This window comes from Ursus arctos, unplaced genomic scaffold (genome assembly GCF_023065955.2).
Source record: "Ursus arctos isolate Adak ecotype North America unplaced genomic scaffold, UrsArc2.0 scaffold_13, whole genome shotgun sequence".
Lineage (NCBI taxonomy): Eukaryota > Metazoa > Chordata > Mammalia > Carnivora > Ursidae > Ursus > Ursus arctos.
The window spans coordinates 47,590,506-47,616,023 of NW_026622797.1; the positions used below are offsets into that span (position 1 = coordinate 47,590,506).

The 25,518-nt window shown below is 39.0% G+C and overlaps 1 protein-coding gene across 4 annotated transcripts in view; it reads left to right on the forward strand.

Moving 5' to 3' along the window:
* Nucleotides 1-25,518, forward strand: part of LAMA4 (laminin subunit alpha 4) — a 138,454-nt gene that overhangs the window by 107,527 nt on the left and 5,409 nt on the right. For 3 of the 4 annotated variants that reach the window (XM_048226003.2, XM_057311136.1, XM_048226005.2), the window contains exons 23-36: nucleotides 84-217; nucleotides 1,367-1,538; nucleotides 5,825-5,956; nucleotides 7,060-7,202; nucleotides 9,219-9,375; nucleotides 9,869-10,006; nucleotides 11,696-11,829; nucleotides 12,727-12,891; nucleotides 13,669-13,822; nucleotides 18,872-19,059; nucleotides 20,474-20,663; nucleotides 21,436-21,591; nucleotides 22,866-23,025; nucleotides 24,720-24,850. In XM_048226003.2, the coding sequence (XP_048081960.1) occupies nucleotides 84-217; nucleotides 1,367-1,538; nucleotides 5,825-5,956; nucleotides 7,060-7,202; nucleotides 9,219-9,375; nucleotides 9,869-10,006; nucleotides 11,696-11,829; nucleotides 12,727-12,891; nucleotides 13,669-13,822; nucleotides 18,872-19,059; nucleotides 20,474-20,663; nucleotides 21,436-21,591; nucleotides 22,866-23,025; nucleotides 24,720-24,850 (2,154 nt within the window). The remainder of the gene's footprint in view (nucleotides 1-83; nucleotides 218-1,366; nucleotides 1,539-5,824; nucleotides 5,957-7,059; nucleotides 7,203-9,218; nucleotides 9,376-9,868; nucleotides 10,007-11,695; nucleotides 11,830-12,726; nucleotides 12,892-13,668; nucleotides 13,823-18,871; nucleotides 19,060-20,473; nucleotides 20,664-21,435; nucleotides 21,592-22,865; nucleotides 23,026-24,719; nucleotides 24,851-25,518) is intronic. The other variant, XM_026511614.4, reaches the window with a different exon arrangement.

Below are 25,518 nucleotides of genomic sequence, written 5' to 3' on the forward strand. Positions count from 1 at the left end.
GACCTGTTATCTATTTCATTGTCTGTTCTGTATCATCTGGGTGAAATGTGATCATGGGGTGATTGACTTTGTCTGTTGCACAGCTCCCTGCAAGCTTAAACCTGCCTGGCTTTGTTGGCTGCCTGGAATTGGCCACTTTGAATAATGATGTGATCAGCTTGTATAATTTTAAGCACATCTATAACATGGATCCCTCCAAGTCAGTACCCTGTGCCAGGTAAGAAAGTGTTAAAAGTACTAAAGGCTTTGATAGCCACGTGAGAGCAGCAGATGAGAGAAACATGGATCAATATTTAGGTTTTCAATTTCTTTTTTGGGGAACCCAGTCTTGAAACTGCATAACAGTCATGCCTGCAAAAATCATTTCAGTTCTTCTCTACCACAGACGAGCATATACAATTATGAAAAGTGTTCAAACAACTTGTTTGCGGCTTTAATTTAGGATTCCAGAGACTTGGGTATCACTGGAAACTTCTGTGGTCTTAGCACAAAGGGTAGAAAAGAAATCCATTCAAAATAACTCATTTGGATAAAGAAGATGTGGTATATATATACAATGGAATACAATGAAATCTTGCCATTTACAATGACGTGAATGGAGCTAGAGTTTATTATGCTAAGCAAAATAAGGTAATCAGAGGAAGACAAATACCATATGATTTCAGTCATATGTGGAATTTAAGAAACAAAACAGATGAACATGTGGGGTGGGGGGAAGCGAGGCAAACCAGAAAACAGACTCTTGCCTGTAGAGAATAAACTGAAGGTTGCTGGAGGGGAGTGAGCAGGCGGGTGGGCTAGACGAGTGATGGGCACTTGTTGTGACGAGCACTGAGTGTTGTATGTAAGTGATGAATCACTAAATTCTAAACCTGAAACAAAAAATTTTTTAAAAATTTGAAAATAAAACCATTCATTTAACTTACCTATAAATACTTCCCCATGTCTCCCAAGCAGATGTCGGGACTTCATTTATTTTTTTTTTCAAGTTTTTATTTAAATTCCAGTTAGTTAACATACAGTGTAATATTAGTTGCAGGTGTAAAATTTAGTGATTCATCACTTACATACAACACTCAGTACTCATCACAGCAAGTGCCCTCCTCAATGCCTTTCACCCATCCAGCCCTTCCCCTCCGAACCTCCCCTCCAGCAGCCCTCAGTTTGTTCTCTATAGATAAGAGTCTGTTTTCTGCTTTGCCTCTCTTTTTTACCCCCTATGTTCATCTGTTTTGTTTCTTAAATTCCACACGTTTAAATGCTGTAAGTTCCGTGGAAGATGTCATGACAATAGGTTAAAAGGGCCTCACATGAAAAGCATAATGCAAACTGTCATGTTCATATGATCCTTGCATTTTTATTTCAGAGATAAACTGGCCTTCACTCAGAGTCGGGCTGCCAGCTATTTCTTCGATGGCTCTAGTTATGCCATAGTAAGGGATATCACAAGGAGAGGGAAATTCGGTCAGGTGACTCGCTTTGACATAGAAGTTCGAACACCAGCTGACAATGGCCTCGTGCTCCTGATGGTCAATGGAGTGAGTAAAAATAAAAGTCCTTTATTTTCTCCTTTATCTCCTTTACTTTCTGCTCTGCATATTCCTCGGAGCCTTCCCAGGTTGAGTGTGTCATGCCATCAAACTGAAATTTAGTTTAGAAAGCAAAATTGGATTTCTTTTTCTTTAGAGAAGTGATGTCAGCAGTAAGTAATTACTGCAGCCCTGAAATGCATTTTTGGATGTATATTAAATATAACCCCCTTTAACAAACTGGGGAATTTTGCACAAAATCAGCACCAAGATTTAGGTGAGTAGTATGTGTGCAGAAACTTAGCACTGACTTTTTTACATCATATGCCTTTATCAGTAAAAAAAAAAAAAAATAGCATGCTTACTATAAATACATGCATTTCTTTATTGGTATACATAAAAGTGTGTAAAGTAATGATGTACTTCATTAATGATTATTAATAATAATCCATATTTTATTATAGAGATAATATTTAAAACTAGGAATAAAAGACAATTTGTATAAAGATAAAATATTGAATAAAAATAAATACAACTTTAAAGTAAAGATAAAATAAAATGGTTTTCTGTTTGTTAATGGTAAAAATATTAATAGCAGTGTTAGTAAGAACAATGTAATTGAATATGCTTATGTATTTTTGGAAGTCTCATTAAGTCTTTGAGATACAGTGACTCAAAAGTCTTATCCTAAGTCCAATTGACTTCAATACTAAGTTTTATTGGCTGTCAAAACTGAACAAAGTAGCTCAAAAATAAAAATATAAGTTGTGTATCATTGGCTATGCTTACTAAATCATGATGCCATTTTTCAGTCTCCTTCACAATCTCCAACAAAAGTTGTCTCTGAATTAGGCCGGTGCACTGGTGCATTCCCATCTTTTCTGATGTCAGTCCTTGCTAGCTAATCAGATATTGCATCATTTTGTAAACTTTAATAAAAGGACTCAAGACCATTGAAATTTTTATCTGAAAGATTTTTAAATAGGTTAGAAATTTTTTCTAAAATTTTTTAATACTGCAGCTATGAGAGTTTTTATAGGTAGTACACATTGTTTTCATCAACAAATTCATCTAACAATAGAAAATTTTACGAATGTGTTTTTTAAAAACCATCTCTCCAGAGTACAACTTTCTTCAAAAAAACTACTTTCTCTTCAGAAATCTGTTGCATTCCTATACACTAATAATGAAGCAGCAGAAAGAGAAATTAAGAAAAAATCTCATTTACAACTGTACCAAAAATAATAAAACATCTAGAAATAAACTTAACCAAAGAGACAAAAATTCTGTACTCTGAAAAATATAAAACAGTGATGAAAGAAATTGAAGACAACACAAAGAAATAGGAAGACATTCCATGCTCATGGATTAGAAGAACAAATATTGTTAAAATGTCCATACTACTCAAAGCAATCTATGGATTTAACGCAATCCCTATCAAAATGCCAACAGCGTTTTTCACAAAACTAGAAAAAAAATCCTAAAATTTGTATGGATTGCCAAAGCAATCTTGAAAAAGAAAAACAAAACTAGAGGTCTCATAATTCCAGTGCAAGTTACATTACAAAGCTGTAGTAGTCAAAGCAGTATGGTGCTGGCACAAAAATAGACACATGGATCAATGGAACATAATAGAAAACCCAGAAATAAACTCACAACTATATGGTCAATTAATATTCAACAAAGAGAAATGAATATACAATGGGAAAAAGACAGTCTCTTCAACAAATGGTAGTGGGAAATCTGGACAGCTACATGCAAAAGAATGAAACTGGACCACATTCTTACACCAGACACAAAAATAAACTCAAAATGGGTTAAAAACCTAAATGTATGACCTGAAACCATAAAAATGCTAGAAGAGAGCATAGGCAGTAATGTCTCTGACATTGGCCATAGCAACATTTTTCTAGATGTGTCCCCTGAGGCAAAGGAAGAAAGCAAAAATAAACTACTGGGACTACATCAAAATAAAAAGCTTCTGCACAGTGAAAGATACAAGCAACAAAACTAAAAGGCTGACTACGGAATGGGAGAAGATATCTGCAAATGACATATCTGATAAAGGGTTAGTATCCAATATATATAAAGAACTGATACAACTCAACGCCCCCCAAAAACGAATAATCCAATTTAAAAATGGGCAAGAGACATGAACAGACATTTCTCCAAAGAAGACATCCAGATGGCCAACAGACACATGAAAAGATGCTCAATATCACTCATCATCAGGGAAACGCAAATCAAAACTACAATGAGAGGAAAGAAAAACTACAATGAGGTATCACCTCACACCTGTCAGAATGGTTAAAGTCAAAAACACAAGAAACAGGTGTTGACAAAGAAGTGGGGAAAAGGGACCCTCTTGCACTGTTGGTGGGAATGCAAACTGGTTCAGCCACTGTGGAAAACAGTATGGAGGTTCCTCAAAAAATTAAAAATAGAACTACTCTATGATCCAGTAATCACTACTGGGTATTAACCCGAAAAATACAAAAACACTAATTCAAAGGGATACACACACCCCTATGTTTATAGCAGCATTATCTACAATAGCCAAATTATGGAAGCAGCCCAGGTGTCCATTGATAGGTTCATGGATAAAGAAGATGTGGTTTATATATACAATGGAATATTATTCAACCTTAAAAAAGAATGAAATCTTTCCATTTGCAATGACATGAATGGAGTCAGCGAATATAATGTTAAGTGATATGTCAGTCAGAGAAAGCCAAATACTATATGATTTCACTCACATGTGGAATTTAAGGAACAAAACAAACAAGCAAAGGGGGGAAAGAGAGAGAGAGAGACAAACCAAGAAACAGATTTTTAACTATAGAGAACAAACTGATGGTTACCAAAGGGGAGGTGGGTGGGGGGATGGGTGAAGGGGATTAAGGCATGCACTTGTTGTGATGAACACCGGCTGATGTATGGAAGTGTTGAATCACTATATTGTATACCTGAAACTAATATAATACTGTTTATTAACTATACTGGAATTAAAATTAAAAATAAATAACAAAAATTTTAAAAAGTTACTTTTTCATGCATTGTTATAATAATACCCCTCCCATGAAATGACATACCAAATATTTTTTTCATAGTACTGAAAGATATTTGTCATCACAAATGAAGATCAACAAATTTATTATTACTCATTTTATAAAAAAATGTGTAACCCTCTTTAAACTTGACAGCATTTTTAGTCATTTTCAAGAAGTAATCTGCAAACATCAGTGTCTCAAAAATATTTTCACATCACTGCATCTCAAAAGAAAATCATTATAAATATTCTATTATTTAAGTCTTCTCACGTGTAAGTAACCAGACACACATAAACCACAATGAACTGCAGTATGCCTCAAAGCAAAGACATGGGTGAGGGGCCACTGCCAGCCTTCAAGTGTGAAACCGTGCTCTCAAAGCCTCACATACCGTGTGAAGCCCATGAAAATCTGTCCAAAGGACAAAATGAAGACCCAACTCAGTCCATGTATTAAATACTAAAAGTTATTTTTTTCTCTCCCTTAGAGTTTTAAAATTAATATAAATGGAAATTGAAATATTTTCTTTCTTTCCCCTAATGGATTACTTTCCATATCTCAGGAGTATACAGACTCCACTCAAGAGATTGCTTTCTGATAAATAGGAACTTTACCACAATACCTTATTTTTCAAATCCATTTAATTCTTCTATCTGCAAACTATCTTTCAATACAAGCAATCCTGACCAGTAAATTACTCGGGTGCTACAGAATTACTTTGATTCTCGACCATCATATGGCCCAAGTGCATAATCATTTCATGTTTATTTACATAAATCCAGTATTTCCAAATAAAACAGAAATGTCCTTTTTCTTATATCCATATTTGCTGATAATTTTTTAAGGTTCTTCTCAGCAAACCTTGGAATTATTTTTCAGTATTGCCAATTTTCCTCTTAAAATGAAATACACTCACATCGGCTAGCCTGTTATAATTTTCAGACATTCTCGAGATTTTTAAAAGGTCAATAAGGTAAACTTAAAATTTCACTAATTCATCAAGTAAATAAGAAACAGAAGATAGTTGTTTTAAATTGCATATAAATATTAACACTTTGGTATATTAACGTGAGATATAACTGCTGATATGATGGAGTTGCAATTTTAATTTTATGATAAGAATTTAAGACTTCCTTAGTCTTCAGTTTGAATAATAAGGAATACAGTGTTATTTCTCAAATTCAGCTAAATCTGCACTTTCGTGATAGCGGATGTTTGCATTTTATAAGTTCTTTCTCTCCACAGAGTATGTTTTTCAGCTTGGAAATGCGCAATGGCTACCTGCATGTGTTCTATGACTTTGGATTTAGCAACGGCCCTGTGCATCTGGAGGACACATCAAAGAGAGCTCAAATTAATGATGCAAAATACCATGAGGTATAAGTCATTGCAATTTGTGTGGTTTGTTTTGTTTTTCTTGTACTTAGACCTACTGATTTAATCAGATGTTCAAATCACAGAAGTAGGAAAGAAATTAAGCGGAACACCTTCACTTCTAAAAACCAACCGAAGGACCCCATCTGCTCAACTCCGGGGTAACATTTGCTTTAAAAGAATGAATGTTTTTGTCATATTGATCTTTCCTAATAAAAGAATCACTGGAAGATTCATTTTAATTGCTTCATTGAACAAAAGACTCCTGCTTGGTGGCTGATTACAATGGCACTCCATAGAATTCTTTTATACATCTGTTGAAAATACCAGAGTGTGGACACACAGCCATTTTTAAATGTATCCTTTGAACACTACTAAATGTAAAAATGGTAGATAGTAAGCAAATAGAGAATTTCCTTGTAAATCATTTATCCAGAACTTAGAAAATACTAACACAGATTTCCTTATAAAGAGAGCCCACAAGGAATGTTCTTCAACTTTGAAACAGTTGGACAGCATACTGATAATATACTTTATCTATTTTCATTAACACCTACCTCGAATCCACAATTGAGTAGAATGCATAAAAGGCATATCTTTTAAGTTGAACCAAAATGCAGAGAGTAGGAGGCTGTATTTCTCTTTTCACTTCGAAGTCCATGGCCTCCACGAGGATAGTCTACAATAGAATATTTTAACTGTATCACTGACTAGCATTTTGGCAGAATCATTAAAGCTTTTCACTGTGTCACTAGAACAGTGACACCTGGTAACATGCAGTCTGGGTCCAAAAGGTCCCTGTTTATAATTTTTTCCTAAATCCCTTCAAAGGGGCAAAAGAAAACAACTGGTGTCATGACAAAAATATTTTTTGGTCTAGCTCCTACTCCGTGTGGAAATCCTTCTCCAGAAAATGTGAGCTTCTGGTTATTTAAGTACAAATGTTCATGTCTGTAAGAAAGGAAAATCTAGTCCCCATTTCGTGAACAAACAAGCATAAGAACATGGGGACCCAGCTGTTATAACCAGAATAATTAAAGTATACTGTTGTCTTCAAAAAGGTGATTATTAAACAATGATCAAGACTTAACTATTATGTCTCCTAGATCTCAATCATTTACCACAACGATAAGAAAATGATTTTGGTGGTTGACAGACGACATGTCAAGAGCATGGACAATGAAAAGATGAAGATACCTTTTACAGACATATACATTGGAGGGGCTCCCCCAGAAATTTTACAATCCAGGTAAGCTCTTTTTGTTAAGTAGCTGTTGTTCCTAATGCTGGACTGGGCTGAGTAGTCAACATCCAGGAGAGGTCTAGTAAAAGTTTGAAGCCACTCCCACTTGCTTCTAGGCACGCGCACAGGCACAAGCACACACACTCATGCACCCTCATGACCTCCTTAAATTAGGGTCTTCTAGATGAGATCTACAGGTTTCTTTAATTATTGCATTTATCTTAGAACATAGTCTAATGCGATATTTCTTATCTGCAAGAAGAAAGATGGAGCATGTGTATTGTGTGAAAATGAAGCACTGTGTCCCTATACTTTTATTTCAGTCTTAATTTAAGCTACTTTGAACTCTCAAATAGCATCTGAGGGTACAAAATTTTTAAGCTTATCCGAGGGGTTGCGAATTATGTACCATTACAATTTTATTCTCATGTATTTAAAGTTTTAACTATCGCTTATTACAATCAAGTCATAGCATCAGGCACTCTTGAAACTGAGAGGCAACTTTAGGATATTCCAGCCTGGTCTTCTCAATCCTGGTTCTCATTAGAATAACCTGGAGGGGCGCCTGGGTGGCGCAGTTGTTAAGCATCTGCCTTGGGCTCAGGGTGTGATCCCAGCGTTCTGGGATCCAGCCCCACATCGGGCTCCTCCACTAGGAGCCTGCTTCTTCCTCTCCCACTCCCCCTGCTTGTGTTCCCTCTCTCACTGGCTGTCTCTGTCAAATAAATAAATAAAATCTTAAAAAAAAAAAAAAAAAGAATAACCTGGAGAACTTTTATAAACACCATTGCCCATAACCACTCTCCAGAAATTCTAATTGGTCTGGGATGAGGCCCCAACCTCAAACTTCTTTTCCAAATTAGATACCCTCTGAGCTCCTTCAACAATGCCACAAGGGATTTTAAACCATTATGGTTGTCATTATATAACCCCAGTCTGTTAGTTAGCATGGTCCTCTAGGTGTGATCTTGATGGAATATAATATAGCGGGACTGTTACTCCTTAGTTTGGCCAGTGTTCATTTAAAATACATTGAAGTCATTGTAATTTGATCAAAACTAACTTCATAGTTATTCAGTATTTGATAATATGCTCCTGGGCACCTCCTATATACTAGGCATAATGGTAGGTACTAGGATTACAGCATTAATCAAAATGTCATCCCTGACCTCAAAGATAAAAGATTTCTTACTTTCCTGTTAATCCAAAAGCTCAGCGTTCACTGGGACATTTCTCTAGCCTTAGTTGACTATAGTGTGTTGCAAAAAAGCCAAGAAGATGAGTTCATGACTTTAATCCAATCCACTTGGGAATGGATTAGTGGAAGACTGAAGACCTGGGTTCAAATCCTAACTTACCACTTATGACATTAAAAAAAACAAAAACAAACAAACAAAAAGATTTTGATGTTTCTTAGTTTCATTATATAGGTTAAACCATATGAAGTTGCCAAGAGTTCACCTTTTTTTTTTTTTAAGTTTTTATTTATTTATTCGACAGAGATAGAGACAGCCAGCGAGAGAGGGAACACAAGCAGGGGGAGTGGGAGAGGAAGAAGCAGGCTCATAGCGGAAGAGCCTGATGTGGGGCTCGATCCCAGAACGCTGGGATCACGCCCTGAGCCGAAGGCAGATGCTTAACCGCCGTGCCACCCAGGCGCCCCAAGAGTTCACCATTTTTGACCTAAAATACATCACTTCCGTATGATTCAACCTACTAATCATCTGTGAAAGGGAAAATAACAGCCTTTCCTTTTATATCACAGAATTTTTATAAACATAAAATGAGCTAATGTAAGTTAAAGGATCTTGAAAACTATGAAGAAGTAAACAAATTGGCTTGATGCAGAATAAAACTGTTCTATCGGCAAAGATGAGACATTACTGTGTGCTTATGAAAGAAAGCATGAGAATATAAATAATTATAAAGCCACTAAAAATGACTATAAATCAAATCAAATTTCACATCTCACATAGGCAGGGTAACATCATCATCATCACCATCATCATGATATCCGTGAAGACTAATTTTCTTTTCCAGGACCCTCAGGGCACACCTTCCCCTAGATATCAGCTTCAGAGGATGCATGAAGGGTTTCCAGTTCCAAAAGAAAGATTTCAACTTATTAGAGCAGACAGAAACCCTGGGAGTTGGTTATGGATGCCCAGAAGACTCTCTCGTAAGTACCTGTCAATCAAAAGCTTTTTAATAAATAGACACACACACACACACACACACACAAATAAACAGACATAAAACTTATCATTCTCAAAAGCTGGGAAAGCTTTTTCCAGCTTCTCCGTGAGCCTAAGTACACCTTGGACTCCTTTCTGCCACCAGCTTAAAGGAGAAACACCAGCAAAAGGAGAAACTGTATGACTTGTCCATTTGCTTCGGTTTTCAATGGGCGGTGCCTCCAAGCCCAGAGAGGCTGTGCGGGTGTCTTTACTCCCTCAGGGTGGAGGAAGTAGAGACGCTAAAACCTCATTGGCTGGAGGCGCGCAGAAGGAGGGTTAACATGCCTGAATGCCAGCCTAAGCCGGAAGTTAAAACAAGCTGTTAATATAGAAACCAGTAGGCGAGGGCTTTGGTGTGTGAGAAATTGACATTTTAAGCATTTGATAATTACTACAAACACCAGATTCACTTTTTTTTTTTTTTTTACCACGCAGATATCTCGCAGAGCGTATTTCAATGGGCAGAGTTTCATTGCTTCAGTTCAGAAAATCTCTTTCTTCGACGGCTTTGAAGGAGGTTTTAATTTCCGAACGTTACAGCCAAATGGGTTACTATTCTATTATGCTTCAGGAGTAAGTATTTCTTTTTCCCTATGGGAACTTTTTTGTGATAATTATTTTGTCTATTAAAAATACTGTTTAAGCATGTTAAAAATGATTTTCGATTCAGATGAATTTTAACTCACATGGGCACTCATAGAATGCCTCATTTCAGACATTTATAACTATGTATATTGCATATCAGGACCTCTGAACCTCGGATTCTTAGACCCACCCCTCAGGCGTTCATGGAGAAAATTCAGTGTGTCTGTGGACCTAGGTCAGAAAAAATTAAGATTTTCTTAAAATTCTGTTTTTCTCAAACTAAAATTTAGCATTTTCTTCAATTACAAATGTCGGCAACAAACCACAGTAATATTTGCTAAACCTGTTACTTTATCGTTAATAGAAATCACGGGTATTTTTCATTTCACATAATAGTTGTCACAGGTATCTCAAAATATCATTTTTGCTCATTGCTACTTTTAAATTACAGGAATTATTAGATCTGCTGAGAGATTTTATAATTTAACGTTTTAATAAAGAAGTACATATATTACCATATCACGGATTTCTTGTTTTAATATTTTGAAACTGTATCTCAATATAATTGCTTTCCTTTGTAATCCTAGATATTTTGTTTGATGCATTTTTAAATGTTACTTTTGAAGGGGCCCACATGTATCATCAAACTGCCAAAGGAGTCCATAGCACAAAAAATGTTCAGAACCTCCGTGCATATGTACAAAGACATATGTGATTTTTTTGTAAAATAATGAAAGGAATGTACTTCTCTGCTTCTGGACTGGGTATAGAACGCTTGATCTCACCTTCTAAAGACATATTATTTCAAAAATAAGATATCCAGAGGTTTGGTGACCCCAAGACCCAACTGATTTATCTCTGAAAAGGTCATCACCAATATATACACTGATAGAGCAGGTCATAATATAATACGTAAAAGCAGCTTTTACTTTTCATACTTATTATCTTGTATCTGTCACATTTATATTGAATTTAATTTCAATCAGTAGCAACTGTGAGAATTTACCCAAAGCACTTTGTAGGACCTCCCCCACCAAACCTGCCTCAGATTACCATGGTTAGTTAAATAACACTTTTTGTCCTCCAAAAGTAGTTATGTTGAGGGCTGTGCCCTCAAGCTAAAGGTCAGTGCCCCGATAAGGGAAGAGAAGCAAGATTATCAATTTGCCAATATTTTAAACAATTATTAAACAGATTCAGAAAAAGAACTGTTAACTTCTGCTCTTTTTCTGTTTCTCTTCCTCCTCTATAGAGGAAAAGTAAAACACTTAAAATCACTTAAAAATTCAAACTGGCAAATTAACCCTTGTCTGGCCATCTACCTACATCCCCAAGAAGATTCAAGTCTTCCCAGAGGGGAGGCTGCAGACAGAATAGCAATGCCCGAGTTAGGGAAGGTGCTAAGCTGGGACAACTCTCAGCATGACCAAATCACCAGAAATCTCCAGTTCAGGAGAGAGGAGGCTCCTTTCTCCACTGAGGCGTTCCTCATTTTGTAGACGACGCCAACATAAGTGAAATTCTGTCCTTGTCGTCGTTTTCATAGAAATTATTTCGCAAGCACACTTCCCGCACATTGGGTGTTCCTTTAAGCAATACCATTAAGTAAACATTGAAAACATGTCCATCTTTTGGATCCGTGGCCTCCCTCCCTAAAACCCTGTGCTTGAATTTCAGTCGGATGTGTTCTCCATTTCGTTGGATAACGGCACCGTCGTCATGGATGTCAAGGGAATCAAGGTGCAGTCAGCCGATAAGCAGTACAATGACGGGCTGTCCCACTTCGTCATTACCTCTGTGTCACCCGCAAGGTACAGCTCCTCGCTTTATAGTCTTCCCACCACGTGCCTTTACTTGTAGGGCATGCTTCTGCTAAAGGATCACGATGAATAATAGACTATTCTATGGCTTTTCCAGTGCTTAAAAAAAGTGGTAGAAGGAACAACCTACATTCTTTTAAAAAGAAGTTGCTATTAATTTTCAAGAGATGCCAAATAAACCACTATGGAATTACTTAACAGGAATATAAAGGGTTTTTTCCAGTAAAACCGCAGGCTGCAAACCTGCTTGAGGGAAGTGCCTACACACAGTACTTACTGAATGAGTGCAGTGTTTTGCACATAGAAGGAGATCTGCAAACATTGGTTTCATTTATATTTTTAATCCAGCAATTGAGAACTCTACATTTATGGCCAGATTTTAAAAGCTCTAGCTTTATTTTTTAAACCTGTAATACTGAATTTCTTCTTCGTAAGAAGAAATCTTCCTGGAATAAGAAATAAATGTCTGTTGTAGGCAGCTGCATTCAGTGGAGCTCTCCCATCACAAAAAACCACGTTAATCGGCCTTTCTAGACTCAATTTCCAATTACACTCAAAACCAGTGCACGTGCTTTACGATGAAAACAGGCTCCCCAGTTGTGATTAAATAATCACCATGAGTTACATCCTGCTTTTTCCACCAAAAGAAAAAAAAATGCTGGTAACTAATCATCTGAGCTTCTTGTTTTTAGGGGCTTGGAGAGTCTTTTCTGCATATAAACATATTCACCTATTTTATCCCGGGCCTCATGAAGAGGCTGGCAAATCATAATTTTTTCACTAGCCAGAATGTTCTATGTCAACTCCATGAGAAAACCTGCAACCTAGAATGGAACTCCAGGTGAAATGGTAGCAGTGTGATGTGTAAGTAAGCTTTTTCCTTTGCAGATATGAACTGATAGTAGATAAGAGCAGACTTGGGAGTAAGAACCCTACCAAAGGGAAAGTGGAACAGACACAAGCAGGTGAAAAGAAGTTTTACTTCGGTGGCTCACCCATCAGTCCCCAGTATGCTAATTTCACTGGCTGTATAAGTAACGCCTACTTTACCAGGTAGGATATTTTTTATTATTCATAAGTTTGCACGATTGATAAAAAGAAATCAAGTCGATAATGAAAATGTTTACATTATTGAAACTGAGAACTATGAAATTTATGAGAAGCAACAGAGGGTAGTAATTAAAAGCTTGCATGTGCCCGAGCAACTGACATACTTAGGTTTGTGTGTAGGTTTTTTGCCTTTAAATTTCTGTATGCCCTCGGCTAAGTCAGCCTTCGTTTCTGCTCTGCCAAAATGCAGATAATAATAATGCCTGCCTCCTTGTTAAGATGATCAAATGAGATAATGTGCGTAAAGCACCTGGCATACAGCGAGCTATAAGTATTAGATGCAATTATATCTGTACTTATTATTAATGGTGTAGCACAGAGTAACATACGCAAATCCTTGTTAGAGGTTTAAGAAAGTCTTCTTAATGCATCACTTTAAACAAAGCCATTAATCTCGGTCCTTAACAAAGACAGTAAGTGCTCCCTGAGCACAAGAGGAAGCAAGGGAGAAACTTAATACACATGGAGTAACACAGAGGCAGTACCAATCACCCGGAGCGTGGCGAGGGAAAAGATGTCCGTCTGTCAGAAAGTGCTGGTGCCAGGCAAAATTATCCGTAGATTGTTAGATGGTCGCATAAACAGTTCTCATTAATGGTTGATAGATACAGACCCCCCACACACACACACAATTTTAATTGCCGAATTCTTTCACTTCCATAGTTTTCATCATGTAATTCTGAACAACATTTTAAGGGTCTTTCCCCCTCTGTTATGTAGGTTGGATAGAGATGTGGAGGTTGAAGATTTCCAGCGATATTTGGAAAAGGTCCACACCTCTCTTTATGAGTGTCCTATTGAGTCTTCGCCGTTGTTCCTCCTCTACAAAAAAGGGAAAAATTCCTCAAAGCCTAAAACAAGTCAGAATAAAAAGGTAAAAGATAATGCTGTGCCAGATTCTCAACTGCCCTCGCATTCCATGCACACAATTCTAGACGCTGATGCTTTACAAAATTCACTCCAGTTTGCAACTGTGTGTGCATATCAAGAGGGAGATTCTTCTGGTATCCGACATTGTGTCCATCGGCTTTGGTGTATTAACGTTTGTTCCCAAAGAAACAGTTTGAATCGGCTTTTATTCCATACTGCCCACTGCTTTTCATTCCCATGGTTAAAACTGCTCCGTACTTAACCATTTGTACATACAACATGCATTATTTAGGACTGTAATGATCTCGGGCTTCTGTCACAGGCATGGACGTTATTAAAGTTTCTGGTCTCATCCTGTTTTCCCCTCCTTCCTTGGCCTTCCCTTCAACCACTCATAGGCACGGTCGGTCTGGGCCACAACTAGAGCTGCTCCATCGACAAAATCTTGAGTTCTTCAACTGCATTCCCTGACTACTGGTTTTTCTCGTTTACCTCCAGCACGTACATTAGCGGCCTTCATTACAGATGAAACTTTCAATTCCTTCCCCCTCTTTCAGGCTAATCCTCTCCACCCCATCTTCCTGGTCCAATTTTAACAAGGCACTCGGATGTCGCTCCTCCCACCCTGGTCCAAGCCAGGTGGGCCCCCCTGCTTCCACCGGCTTCTCTGACACTCTGTCCTCTACGCAACAGCCACATGCTTATACATATGTCATATCATGTTACTCCCCTGCTCAAAGTGCCCCCCCTTACTACACTCAGAATAAAAGCTCCAGTCCCTATAATGTCATAAAAGGCTCTATATTTTCCGTGCCCCTTTCCCTCACTCTCTCTTCTGCCCACACTAGCACAAGCCACGTGCACTGCTGCCCTAAGGTCTTTCTTTCTGCCTGGACCACTGTTCCCCCAAACATCTGTACGAACGGCTCCTCCTTCCAGGATTGCCCAGCCCTCGAGTGTTCCGTGAGGCCTGCCTTAACCCCCTAATTAATTCCACAGCTGCCTCCTGCCTTCCCCCAGCACCACCCATCTCCCTTGCCTTTCCTAGTTGTTCTTTTTTCCATAGCACTTTTCACATTTTATTATAGACTGTATTTATTATATTTAGTATTTACTCTCTGTTCCCTCTGCTAGAATTCAAGCTCCCTTTTTTTATTTGCTCACTGATGTGTCCTAAGAGCCTAGACCAATGCACATAATAGGCATTCAATACATATTTAGCTATCTGCATCATAGGGTTGTTATAAAGATTAAATGAGTTGATGCACGAAATGCCCTAGCACAATGCCCGGAATAGAGCAAACATTCAATGAATATTAGCTGTTAGATCTCTGTAGAGCCCTGTGAGTGTTTCCGGAGGATCAATTCCTAAACGGAAAATTGCTTGGCTTAAGGGGATGTGCATTGTCAATATTGAAGCAATACGAAATTTACCGTCCTACGAACAGCATTTGAAACAACCTATAGTCCCCCACAATTGTTAACACTGGATATGATCAAATTTTTATGATTGTGCCAATCTAATGCACAGACACGGCATCGCATTGTGGTTTTAATTTGCATTTCCTTGAGTGCTAATGCGGCTGAACAACTTCTAGAGGAAGAACTGATCTCCTCCAAGGCTGGCTTCTGAGCCATCAGCAAGAGGAAACATCCCCACCACTTCTTGCTCCTGATTGTCTTTCACTGGCCGCTGTGTCTCGAGTGCTTCCCTACATATTCAGCTTATGGGGACCACTTTCTAGAACCCCCTTGCAACCCCTCCTTTGCTCACACATGATTTATCCGTGTTAACAGAATAATTTTATTTATGTATAATCTAAAATTAGCAATTTTTTAGGATCCCTTCCTGAATTTCACATGGAAGACTTTAAGTGATTTAGGCAGAAAGAGAATTTCATATGACTTCTACGAAGGCTTTTATGAGACGATAATATAAAGGATTTTTCAGAGGAGACTATGAAATTCTGATGAGATCTTGCCGTCGCCTTCTCATATTGATGCTAAAAGGTTTATCCTGAAATTTTTCAGCTGGGCCTTGAGCACGGGTCAGTGGGTCACATGCAGCAGGTTAATATCATGGGCTGATGAAGGGGGCCAACCTGCGGCACGCGCTTTACCCCTTTAAACGAATACGGTTTTCTACTTGAAGCTGTCTATCAAAAGTAGTTTCCTAACACATATTCATACTCTCAAGGTTGCAATCAACAGCCCTTGGAACTATTAACAGAAACTTTTCAGTATTATAGGAAACCTCCTAGCCTTTCCTGTAAAAAGCCTTAGAGACTCAACTTCATAATAACAGATATGGAATCACTATAGATATCACTTACATTTCTTGGTAATTAGAATGTCAAACGTTTGCTAATCTTCTCTCATATTTACCCTTGTATCAATAGCTTCTTAAATAGCTACCCAGAAACACATGGGGCCGCTGGTTTAAATTTTTATCAAGGCCGAGTCATAGCAAGTTGGGCTTATAATAATTTATTCTCACAGTAACTTCCTAATATTCCATTTTATGTGTATATTTTAATTTATTTAACCATTAATAGGCTTTCAGTGCTTTCCAGTTTTTTTCCTTTATGGGTGAAGATCATTATACATTAGTCTTTGATTGCATTGCTGAATAAATCTTTAGAAAATATTCTTAGAGGTGGACTTACTAGGTCAGGGCAAACTACTTTCTGAAAAAGGAACGCTGATTTATACCCCCCCACACCATGAGTACATAAGAATACCTGTCTTACCAGCCTGAATGTTTTCCATAATTTTAATGTTTTTAAATTTAATTGGGGACATAGTTTCTCATGTGGTATTTCATGTGATAATGGAGATTTTATATATTATAATAGACATCACTCTGGGGTAGCCAGCCAACCACTCCCTTTTCTGAGAATTGATTCCCTACACACAGGGCAAGCCCAGAATTTTAGGGATGTGACCTCATCTACCTGGATATAGATGTTTGGACCAGGGTAGATCATGTGAACTAAACTGGGCTACCAGATTCCGTTCCTTAGCCACTTAGAACCCAGACACAGTAGTCTCTGCTGGTCATTGAATAGAAAACATGTAAGCCTATAAGCTCTATGTTAATCGTGCATAGAGAAAGAAAGCTGCTTTGTAGAAAGAGAAAAAGGCAGAAAGCTGTCCTGCAGAGAAAGAAAAATGAAAGCAGTCTGAGAAAAACAAACCTGAGATACCAGAAACATTTGGAAAAGGAGTGCCCTGATTCTTCCTAGCTTTGCAGTTCCTGATTCTTGCCCCTGGTAGAACCCCGCTACACTGTACTATCTTCCCTTGGATTGTGTAAAATACTCCCGGATCCTTATAACGCGTTGCCCTCTTTTGCTTAAGCAGCCCAACTAGTTTGGCTGTCATGGGATACAAAAGAATCTTACTGCATTGAAACAGACCCTCAGAGGGCACCTGGGGGGCTCAGTTGGTTAAGGGTCTGCCTTAAGCTCAGGTCATGATCCCAGGGTCCTGGGATCGAGTTCCGCATTGGGCTCCCTGCTCAGCAGGGAGTCCGCTTCTCTCTCTCCCTCTACCTCCCACCCTGGCTTGTGCTCTCTCTCTCACACACACACACACACACTCTCTCTCTCTCAAATAAATAAAATCTTACAAAAAAAAAAAAAAAAGAAAAACAAACAGACCCTCAGAGCAAAAAATTACACTGGGTAAGTCGAAGTCTAGTGGGGTTCAGAATCCTACAGATACAGCTATTCTAGGATAGTAAACTGAGTTTCTGTGTTATATGGTAGTGAAGTAATTAAATTATAACTTGTCTTTTTATTATTATTATTCAGAGCATATATCCACAGAGGATTTAGAGTGGTTGCCACATATAAATATACCAGAGTTTATTACTTTCTGCAGTAGACAAGAGACAGGTCCTAGTCTATGGATTCCCACAGAAGCAGAGGAAGGCAGGGCTGGTCACGGAGACCTTGTAGTCCAGTAGCCCCGAGCTTTGCTGACCCCTGCACAGTTGCTCTCTTCCCACAGTAAAGTGGATGCACTGACTGAGAAACAGTGAGAGCCTCTCCGTAGCAATGGAAAGAAGGAGGAGCCACCAGAGTTGGGGACCGTCCCCAACTCCCAACCAATCTCTCACCCCCACCCTCCTGAAAAACAAAACCCCCTCCTCCAGCAAGTCACCAAAGGTCATTTCTATCTGGCAACAGCCTGTCTTCCAATTTGCTAGTTAACTGCCTGTTTTTCCAAATCAATTTTCAGTTTCTTAAGAAAAAGAAACCGTTTCTCACTCAACTTTCTCTTCCCCACCACACACTGCCCATGGAGAGCATGCAGAAATACTCATTTCCTGCCACGTCATTTCTACCTAGTAGGTATTCAATAAACATTTGCTTGGATAAATGAATAAACGACGGGATGATCAGATTTATTTGCATTTACTTTAATTTTGCTTCAAAAATCAAGACTAGATAACCATTAAATATTAGCCTATAGTCTCACAGCTCTAAATTTTAAAATCAGCAGTGCAATTTTAGAAGCACAAGGTAATTGTTCTATATCCTGTCACATAAAAGTTTACCACTTCTCACCAAAAATATCCTTAAATATTTTGAAGTTGTTACTAAGTATGTTAGTAACAGCCTGTATAAATAATAATTGGTGTATTAAAGAAATATTATTGTCTATGATGTGACGGTTTTATTGATTGACTCCCTAGGGCTATTTTATTGTCAATATTTCCATTTGCACCATTGGCTAAGATGTGCATTTAATTTAAATGATAGAGCAGTTATCTCTGTGACTTCAGGTTAGCTCTGCTTTACTATCACAAACTAGAATTTTGGATCCGTTAACATACTATGTTGTCATTTTTTTTTTAATGCTACAGCTCCTGCTGTCATCTGCTTAAGGAAAGAGAGGGGCCTAATATTTCATGAATGGAAAAGGCACAAATAATATACACTTTCATTATTATTTTATTTTTATATGATAAAGAAATCACAAATGGACTTTTGCGACTAGTTTATCAGTTTTATCCCTTAATATGATTTATTTCCTCTTCTTCCAGGGAGAGAAAAGCAAAGATGCCCCTGCAGGGGACCCTGCCGGCCTGAAGTTCCCAGAGAGGAATGTTCCAAGGGATTCTTACTGCCACCTTTCCAACAGTCCTAGAGCAATAGAACACGCCTATCAATATGGAGGGACTGCCAACAGCCGCCAAGAGTTTGAGCACTTAAAAGGAGATTTTGGTGAAAAGTAAAGTAACACACTATCCTTCCAGAAACTTTATGCCATAGCTGGACTTCCTCCTTATTTGCCACATGCCATCTTTTCCCTATGATCTTTCCTTTCTGTGCCACTTAATCTTATTATTTTATCATGCAAATAAATGCTAAGTAGTACATGATTCTTACTTTCCAACAAATTACATTCTCTGCGACTTTCTTCCCAAAAGTAAGACACATAATACAGCATTCTCCTAGGAGTTTGCTGCATTTTTATCAAAAAGGAAAGGCAATCAAAGAAAGGAACATGGGGCACATTTCAAATGACTTATCATCTAACCTTGATGTTACCTTCCTTCCCCCATATAAATTGCTTTCAGATTGAAAATGGGGGTGCCTCTGAACTGCTGGAAGGTTAATAAGGAAAGACACTGAAGACACAAAAACCACTTGTTATCTCGGCTAGCCCTCAAGCTATCTGTAAAGCCCAGCACCTCTTCCCAGTATTCCGCAAATCTCCAGGTTACTTAGCACTTTAGAAGATTTCTTTTTATAGTGTCAGCACCCAAATATTCTTACGTAGGTCTTACATCTCTTCCAAAAATCCGTAAAGGCAGTGCATTCAATACATAACCTCGAATGCCTTCTAATTTCCTATTTGCCTGATAGGCAGGTTCAGTGCTTTGTATTCATTGGGAAGAACTTCAATCAAACTAGAAATTAGCCTAATAAATGTATCTTATCTCTATGGCCTGGAGCTAAATGTCTAGAGGGTTTTGTTTAATTCCTACACATTCTGGTGGCTGTTTTTGACCTGTGTTATCTACAGATTAATTTTTCCTGGGAAAGACAAATTGAACCTGTATTTTTGATAGCACACGAATCCTGTTGTTTCTATGCAAACTTCTATATGCCCATTAATTACAGACTAGTATTTTGCCCACATGAACAAACTAAATGCAAGCACATCCTCAAAGCAAGGCCCGTTTTGATCCTTAAGTGAAACAATGCCTCCTTAAATGTGGAATGTAGCCCTGCTGTACAAAGAGGTAGGGAAGGGGGGCGCCTGGGTGGCACAGCGGTTAAGCGTCTGCCTTCGGCTCAGGGCGTGATCCCGGCGTTATGGGATTGAGCCCCACATCAGGCTCCTCCGCTATGAGCCTGCTTCTTCCTCTCCCACTCCCCCTGCTTGTGTTCCCTCTCTCGCTGGCTGTCTCTATCTCTGTCGAATAAAAAAAAAAAAAAAAGTAGGGAAGGATTTACATTTTTGAGTTAGTCATGCTTTCCCGATATTCATGAATAATGCTAAGGTATAATTAGAAGTAATGCTGCTTGGGATTCGACAGAATGGCTACTCATTCTTCTTACACTGTGCTGCTGCGGAAAACTAGAGATTGCCCTCAATCTCATTTACGGGTAGTAAGCTTTTTCTTTTCATTTACCAGGTCTCAGTTCTCCATTCGTCTGAAAACTCGTTCCTCCCATGGAATGATTTTCTATGTCTCAGATCAAGAAGAGAATGACTTCATGACTCTATTCTTAGCCCACGGCCGCTTGGTTTTCATGTTTAATGTTGGCCACAAGAAACTGAAGATTAGAAGCCAAGAGAAATACAATGATGGATTGTGGCATGATGTGAGTTGAACGCAGAGAATATCATTACCAGCAAATAGTCACCATTGTCAGATGGACTGACGTTAAAGCCCACTACTGGTCTCTCTAGAAACACCCATTTCAAAATTCTGTTGCCATACACTCGGAGTTCAATTTGAGAAATTTTTTAAATTCGTTATGAAAATCTTGAAGCATGTTATTTAAAAAGAGATACAGGCTGCGTGTAATTTTTTTTTTAGTGTCATTATTTTCACTGAAGGACAAGTGGCAAACATAACCTGAAGTTTAATTTCTAACAATTTTTCACTTGTTTTCCTACTGCCTGTAAGTTTCTAAATTTCAACAGCAATTGCTGAGTGTCTTTTATAGGCTAAGCCGTGGAAGCTACAAAGTGAAGAGAAAATCTGTTAGGAAGCTAGGATACCACAGGGAGAATATCTAAATATTGAAGCAAATCAGTGTTACATAATGGAAAGAGTAAGAAATGTAAGATGCATTAATCACCATAAATTTAGGAGCAGGAGAAACCAAGTCGGCTGGCCAGCTGGAAAGAACTTCATTGAGAACTCTACTAAGTACATGTAAGCTGTATTCAGAAATTAAGCCTGTAGCTTTAAATCAAGCTTTAAAGGAAAAAACAACCTCTTGACCTTCAGAGAAAAGACCAGTTTTTTAAAGAACTTCTGCAGATTTCCCACAGTACTGCAATAGCAAAGTTTGGAAAGCAACCGAGCCTTCCTCCCCCGAAACTTGGGATGCACTTGACAGGTGCTGTTGTCTTTCTCTCCATCAGGTGATATTTATTCGGGAAAAGAGCAGTGGCCGACTGATCATTGATGGACTTCGAGTCCTAGAAGAGAGTCTTCCCCCTACCGGAGCTGCCTGGAACATCAAGGGTCCTATTTATTTGGGAGGTGTGGCTCCTGGAAGGGCTGTGAAAAATGTCCAGGTAAGCCAGGCATGACCAGGTCAAGCCACTGACCTTTAGAGCGGGAAGGTTATTTAATCCAGGGCCTCGTTTTACCATCAGCAAACTGGCAAGAAGAGAACTATAGTTTTGCTGGATATAGGCTAGCAAAGTGAGTATTGTCCCAGGGGATGTCTGTCTGCCCTCTGGCATTACAAAGTCAGGAGTGATCTTCTGATTCTAAGGTAGAGGTGAGATGAAACAGTTTCAGAGATTTAAACTGTCATGAGAAGTTATGTCTCAAGGAGATGCTTATTTGTTCAGCAAGTGCACATGCTTTTAATGTAAAAAATACATTAGAAAAGAAGAAAGAATGTCATTCCATTATATATTATTGAGTGACGAAACACTTTGGGGCCATTCTGTAGACTATGATTCATTTTTGTTTCCTACACACACACACTAACACACACACACATACACACACACACACAATTTGCAAATGTGCAAGGAAGTATGGTTTACCCCTGGTGGGGAGAATCAGGGGTATAGTAAAAAACCTGTTATTTCTGTACTTTAAAAGTTAATAATACTGCACCTTTACAAAAATAGTTAACAATAAAGGGATTGTATCAAAGGACTAAATCTTAACATAAATATAGATTTGACTTCAGCACAAAAAAATGAATGCATTTCTAAGATCCGCGCCTAGATGTGGATAAAGCAAACAAAGGGGGGGCTCATGTTGTAATTAGATTTTAGGCAAGTAGCCCCCATTTCATGAGAACGCCTTTAACAGAAGGGTTTCCACAGCAGTGTGAGATCAGTCGGCCGGAGGGGCCCACGTTTCCCGCCCTGCGGTTCGATGCCGCTCAACGCAGGATCCGGTAACGGAGCCCCAATGCAAGCTTTCTGCGGCTCCTTTAGCCGCGGTAGATTTAATAGTTAAGCACTTCGCTAGCCCTCGTCAGCATCGGGTGATGTGGGGCCGGCTGTCATTCTTGAAGGAAAACAAACGAGGATAGTTCCAACATTTAATTTCAAAACCATAGCTGCAACTTATTTGTCCTAGCGTATGTACAAATTCTCATAGCTAACGACTGCAGGCGGACATCATCAACGACAAAATCCCAGCTTCGAAGAACGCCTTAGAGAAGCAACTACCTGGAAAGCGCCTGACCCTTCAGGCAGCTGAGATAAATGACAGGCGACTGCTTCGTTTCTCTCAGGACTCGATTCCCTTCATTTTGTTTCCCTTTGATGCGTACCTGCACGTGTGGAGAAAATGGATTTGAAGCAATGTCTTCTTTCCTCAGATCAACTCGGTCTACAGTTTCAGTGGCTGTCTCGGCAATCTTCAGCTCAACGGGGCCTCCATCACCTCTGCTTCTCAGACGTTTAGCGTGACCCCTTGTTTTGAAGGTCCGATGGAGACAGGGACATACTTTTCAACAGAAGGAGGATACGTGGTTCTAGGTAACAGTGACTTCTGCACAAAACATGAATCACAAAATACTTCTTTCCCGGAGGTGGCTGACGGGAAAATTGGGCTCAGAGTTAAAACTTCAGAATGCCAAACTCACTCAGCCCTAGAAAATGGCTTCTTTCCACCAGGATCCCCTTTGTCCCCTCCTGCCACGCCCAACCAGACAGGAGCACCCTGACTGGAGCTTCTCCACAGTTGCTTTCCCTGACTGGAGCTTCTCCACAGTTGCCACACCTCTGATGTAGATACAGCCCATCTTGGCCCTTTTAGGATTTCCTCTGCTGCCCTGTGGTCTCATCTGTGTTAGCTCTCAGCCACCTTGCTCTCGTCTTTCTCTGCTGCCTCTTAGCATGGCCCATTGTCCCTACCACAGCAAGTTCCACTTCCTCCCTTCGCAACCCCATCCTTCAGAAATTTTATTTCTGGAATTTTATTCTCCTTAACTTTCACTCTCATTCATTCAGCCAAGTTTTTATTGTATGCCTCTGGCATGTCAGCCCCTATGCTGAGTCATGGAACATAATAGTTCTAAAAATAAATACATAAAGTCCTAACAGACTCTACACAATCACCATCCAAGCCATTCCAACAAATACTCTATAGAGCAAACAAGGTATGAGGAAGACACAGGGATTGGTACCCTCAACATCCCCCAGATAAAGACATGACAATGCTACCAAGCGTAGCTTCCTCAACCACCCCCACATCCAATGAGAACACCAGAGGTCTCTTTCCTCTCTTTGTCTAGTTCGTGATTTTACTTTCCTTTCTCCTCCTTTATCCACAATAAAGCACTTACACTCGTATTTCTCAGCCTTTCATTGGATTTCAATGATAACAACTCAAAGGCTCAGACAGCTTGAAATGCATAGCAACCTGCACAATTTATGTTCTCCATAAACATTAACTAATAGCAGGAAAAATTAAAAAGTGATTTATAAGGAGACATGTCAAGTGAATATTATTAAGATGCCCAGGTTTGCAACACATCTCCTGGAGTGAGCACGGCTATTCTTAATAAGAATTCATTTTCTCACGTCACGGCCATGGCAGCTCCTTACTGCTTCTGCTGCTCTCACTTTTTCTTTCCTCTGAAATGCTCTGCGGCACTGGCACCAGTGATCTTTATTAAGACTTATTTTAAAATACAGATCTGATGAAGTCAGCTCCCTTGCCCAGTGGCTGCAAAATAAAGTCTATCTTCCATACTTGAGCACGAGCGCCCTTCCCCGTGGCCTTCCTCACTCGCCTGGCCTCGCTTTACCCTGGCAGGGGACAATCCAGCCACACTGGCCTCCACAGCGCTCTCCAAATGTCCCAGCCTCTGAACTTGTGTTCAGACTACTTCCCTTGCGCAAGTTGCTCTTTTCTGCTCCTCGCTTGTGAAATACTAAGTGGTCCTGCTGCTTCTAATCGGTTTCTCCTCCCCTGAGTTCCGGGAGCCATGGCGTCTTTTCCGTGTGCCGTCCCCACCCCACGGCCTACGCAGGAGTGGGTGCTAGTTACCCCAGACCCCTGCAGAGCTTTCCAGGGTGTTTGACATGGGAAATGCTACTTGCTGCTTCTCTATTGAAAACGGTGTCAAACTTTCAAAAAACGGATATAAAAATATATAATTATGAAATCACACCAAGGTTACAAAATTTAGGCTGCTGCTCTTAAGAGCTAATATTTCTTTCCACAGATGAGTCTTTCAATATTGGATTGAAGTTTGAGATTGCATTTGAAGTCCGTCCCAGAAGCAGTTCCGGAACCCTTGTTCATGGCCACAGTGTCAACGGAGAGTACCTCAATGTTCACATGAAGAAGGGGCAGGTAGCGGGTTAAAAATTGTTTTAACAGTCTGTCTTCTCTGCCCTTGAATTCTAGGTCTGAAGCATATTTATTTCACAGAGTTATTCCATCAGTCTTTCCTAACTGGAGGGGGGGGGGGAATAATGGGGAAGCTATACATGAAATTTAAATGCAGGCCGTACTTAGATTCAGATTCATATATTGGGAATTGATTTGATTAGAGCAAAGAGCCATGAAAATGTGGCAAAGCTAAAAATAATCAACAATAACAATGGAATTAAAAGGTTTTAATAAAAGAATTGGAAGAAAACATTTTTACAACAAATGAGAGCAGCAAACATCCAGCTATCAAAATGAACAAACACTAAAGCATCTATCTTTCTATCTATAATACATTTGCATACCAGGTGTAAATATGTACATATATGCAAATATACATATGTATTATTTTCAATTACTGGAAATCAAAAAATTGTTATAATTAAGCACCACTTTCATCCTGAAAAAGTATGACTAAAGAATATTCATGAAAGTGTTGGACTAAATATGAAGGAGAAAGCAGCATATTTTCATTATTGTCCCTAACTTAATAGAACTGATTTTTATTTGAGTTCTGGCACTATTAAACCGCATAATAATAAAATCCTTGTATCGTGCTTACTCTGTGTCAAGCACTATTCTAAATGCAT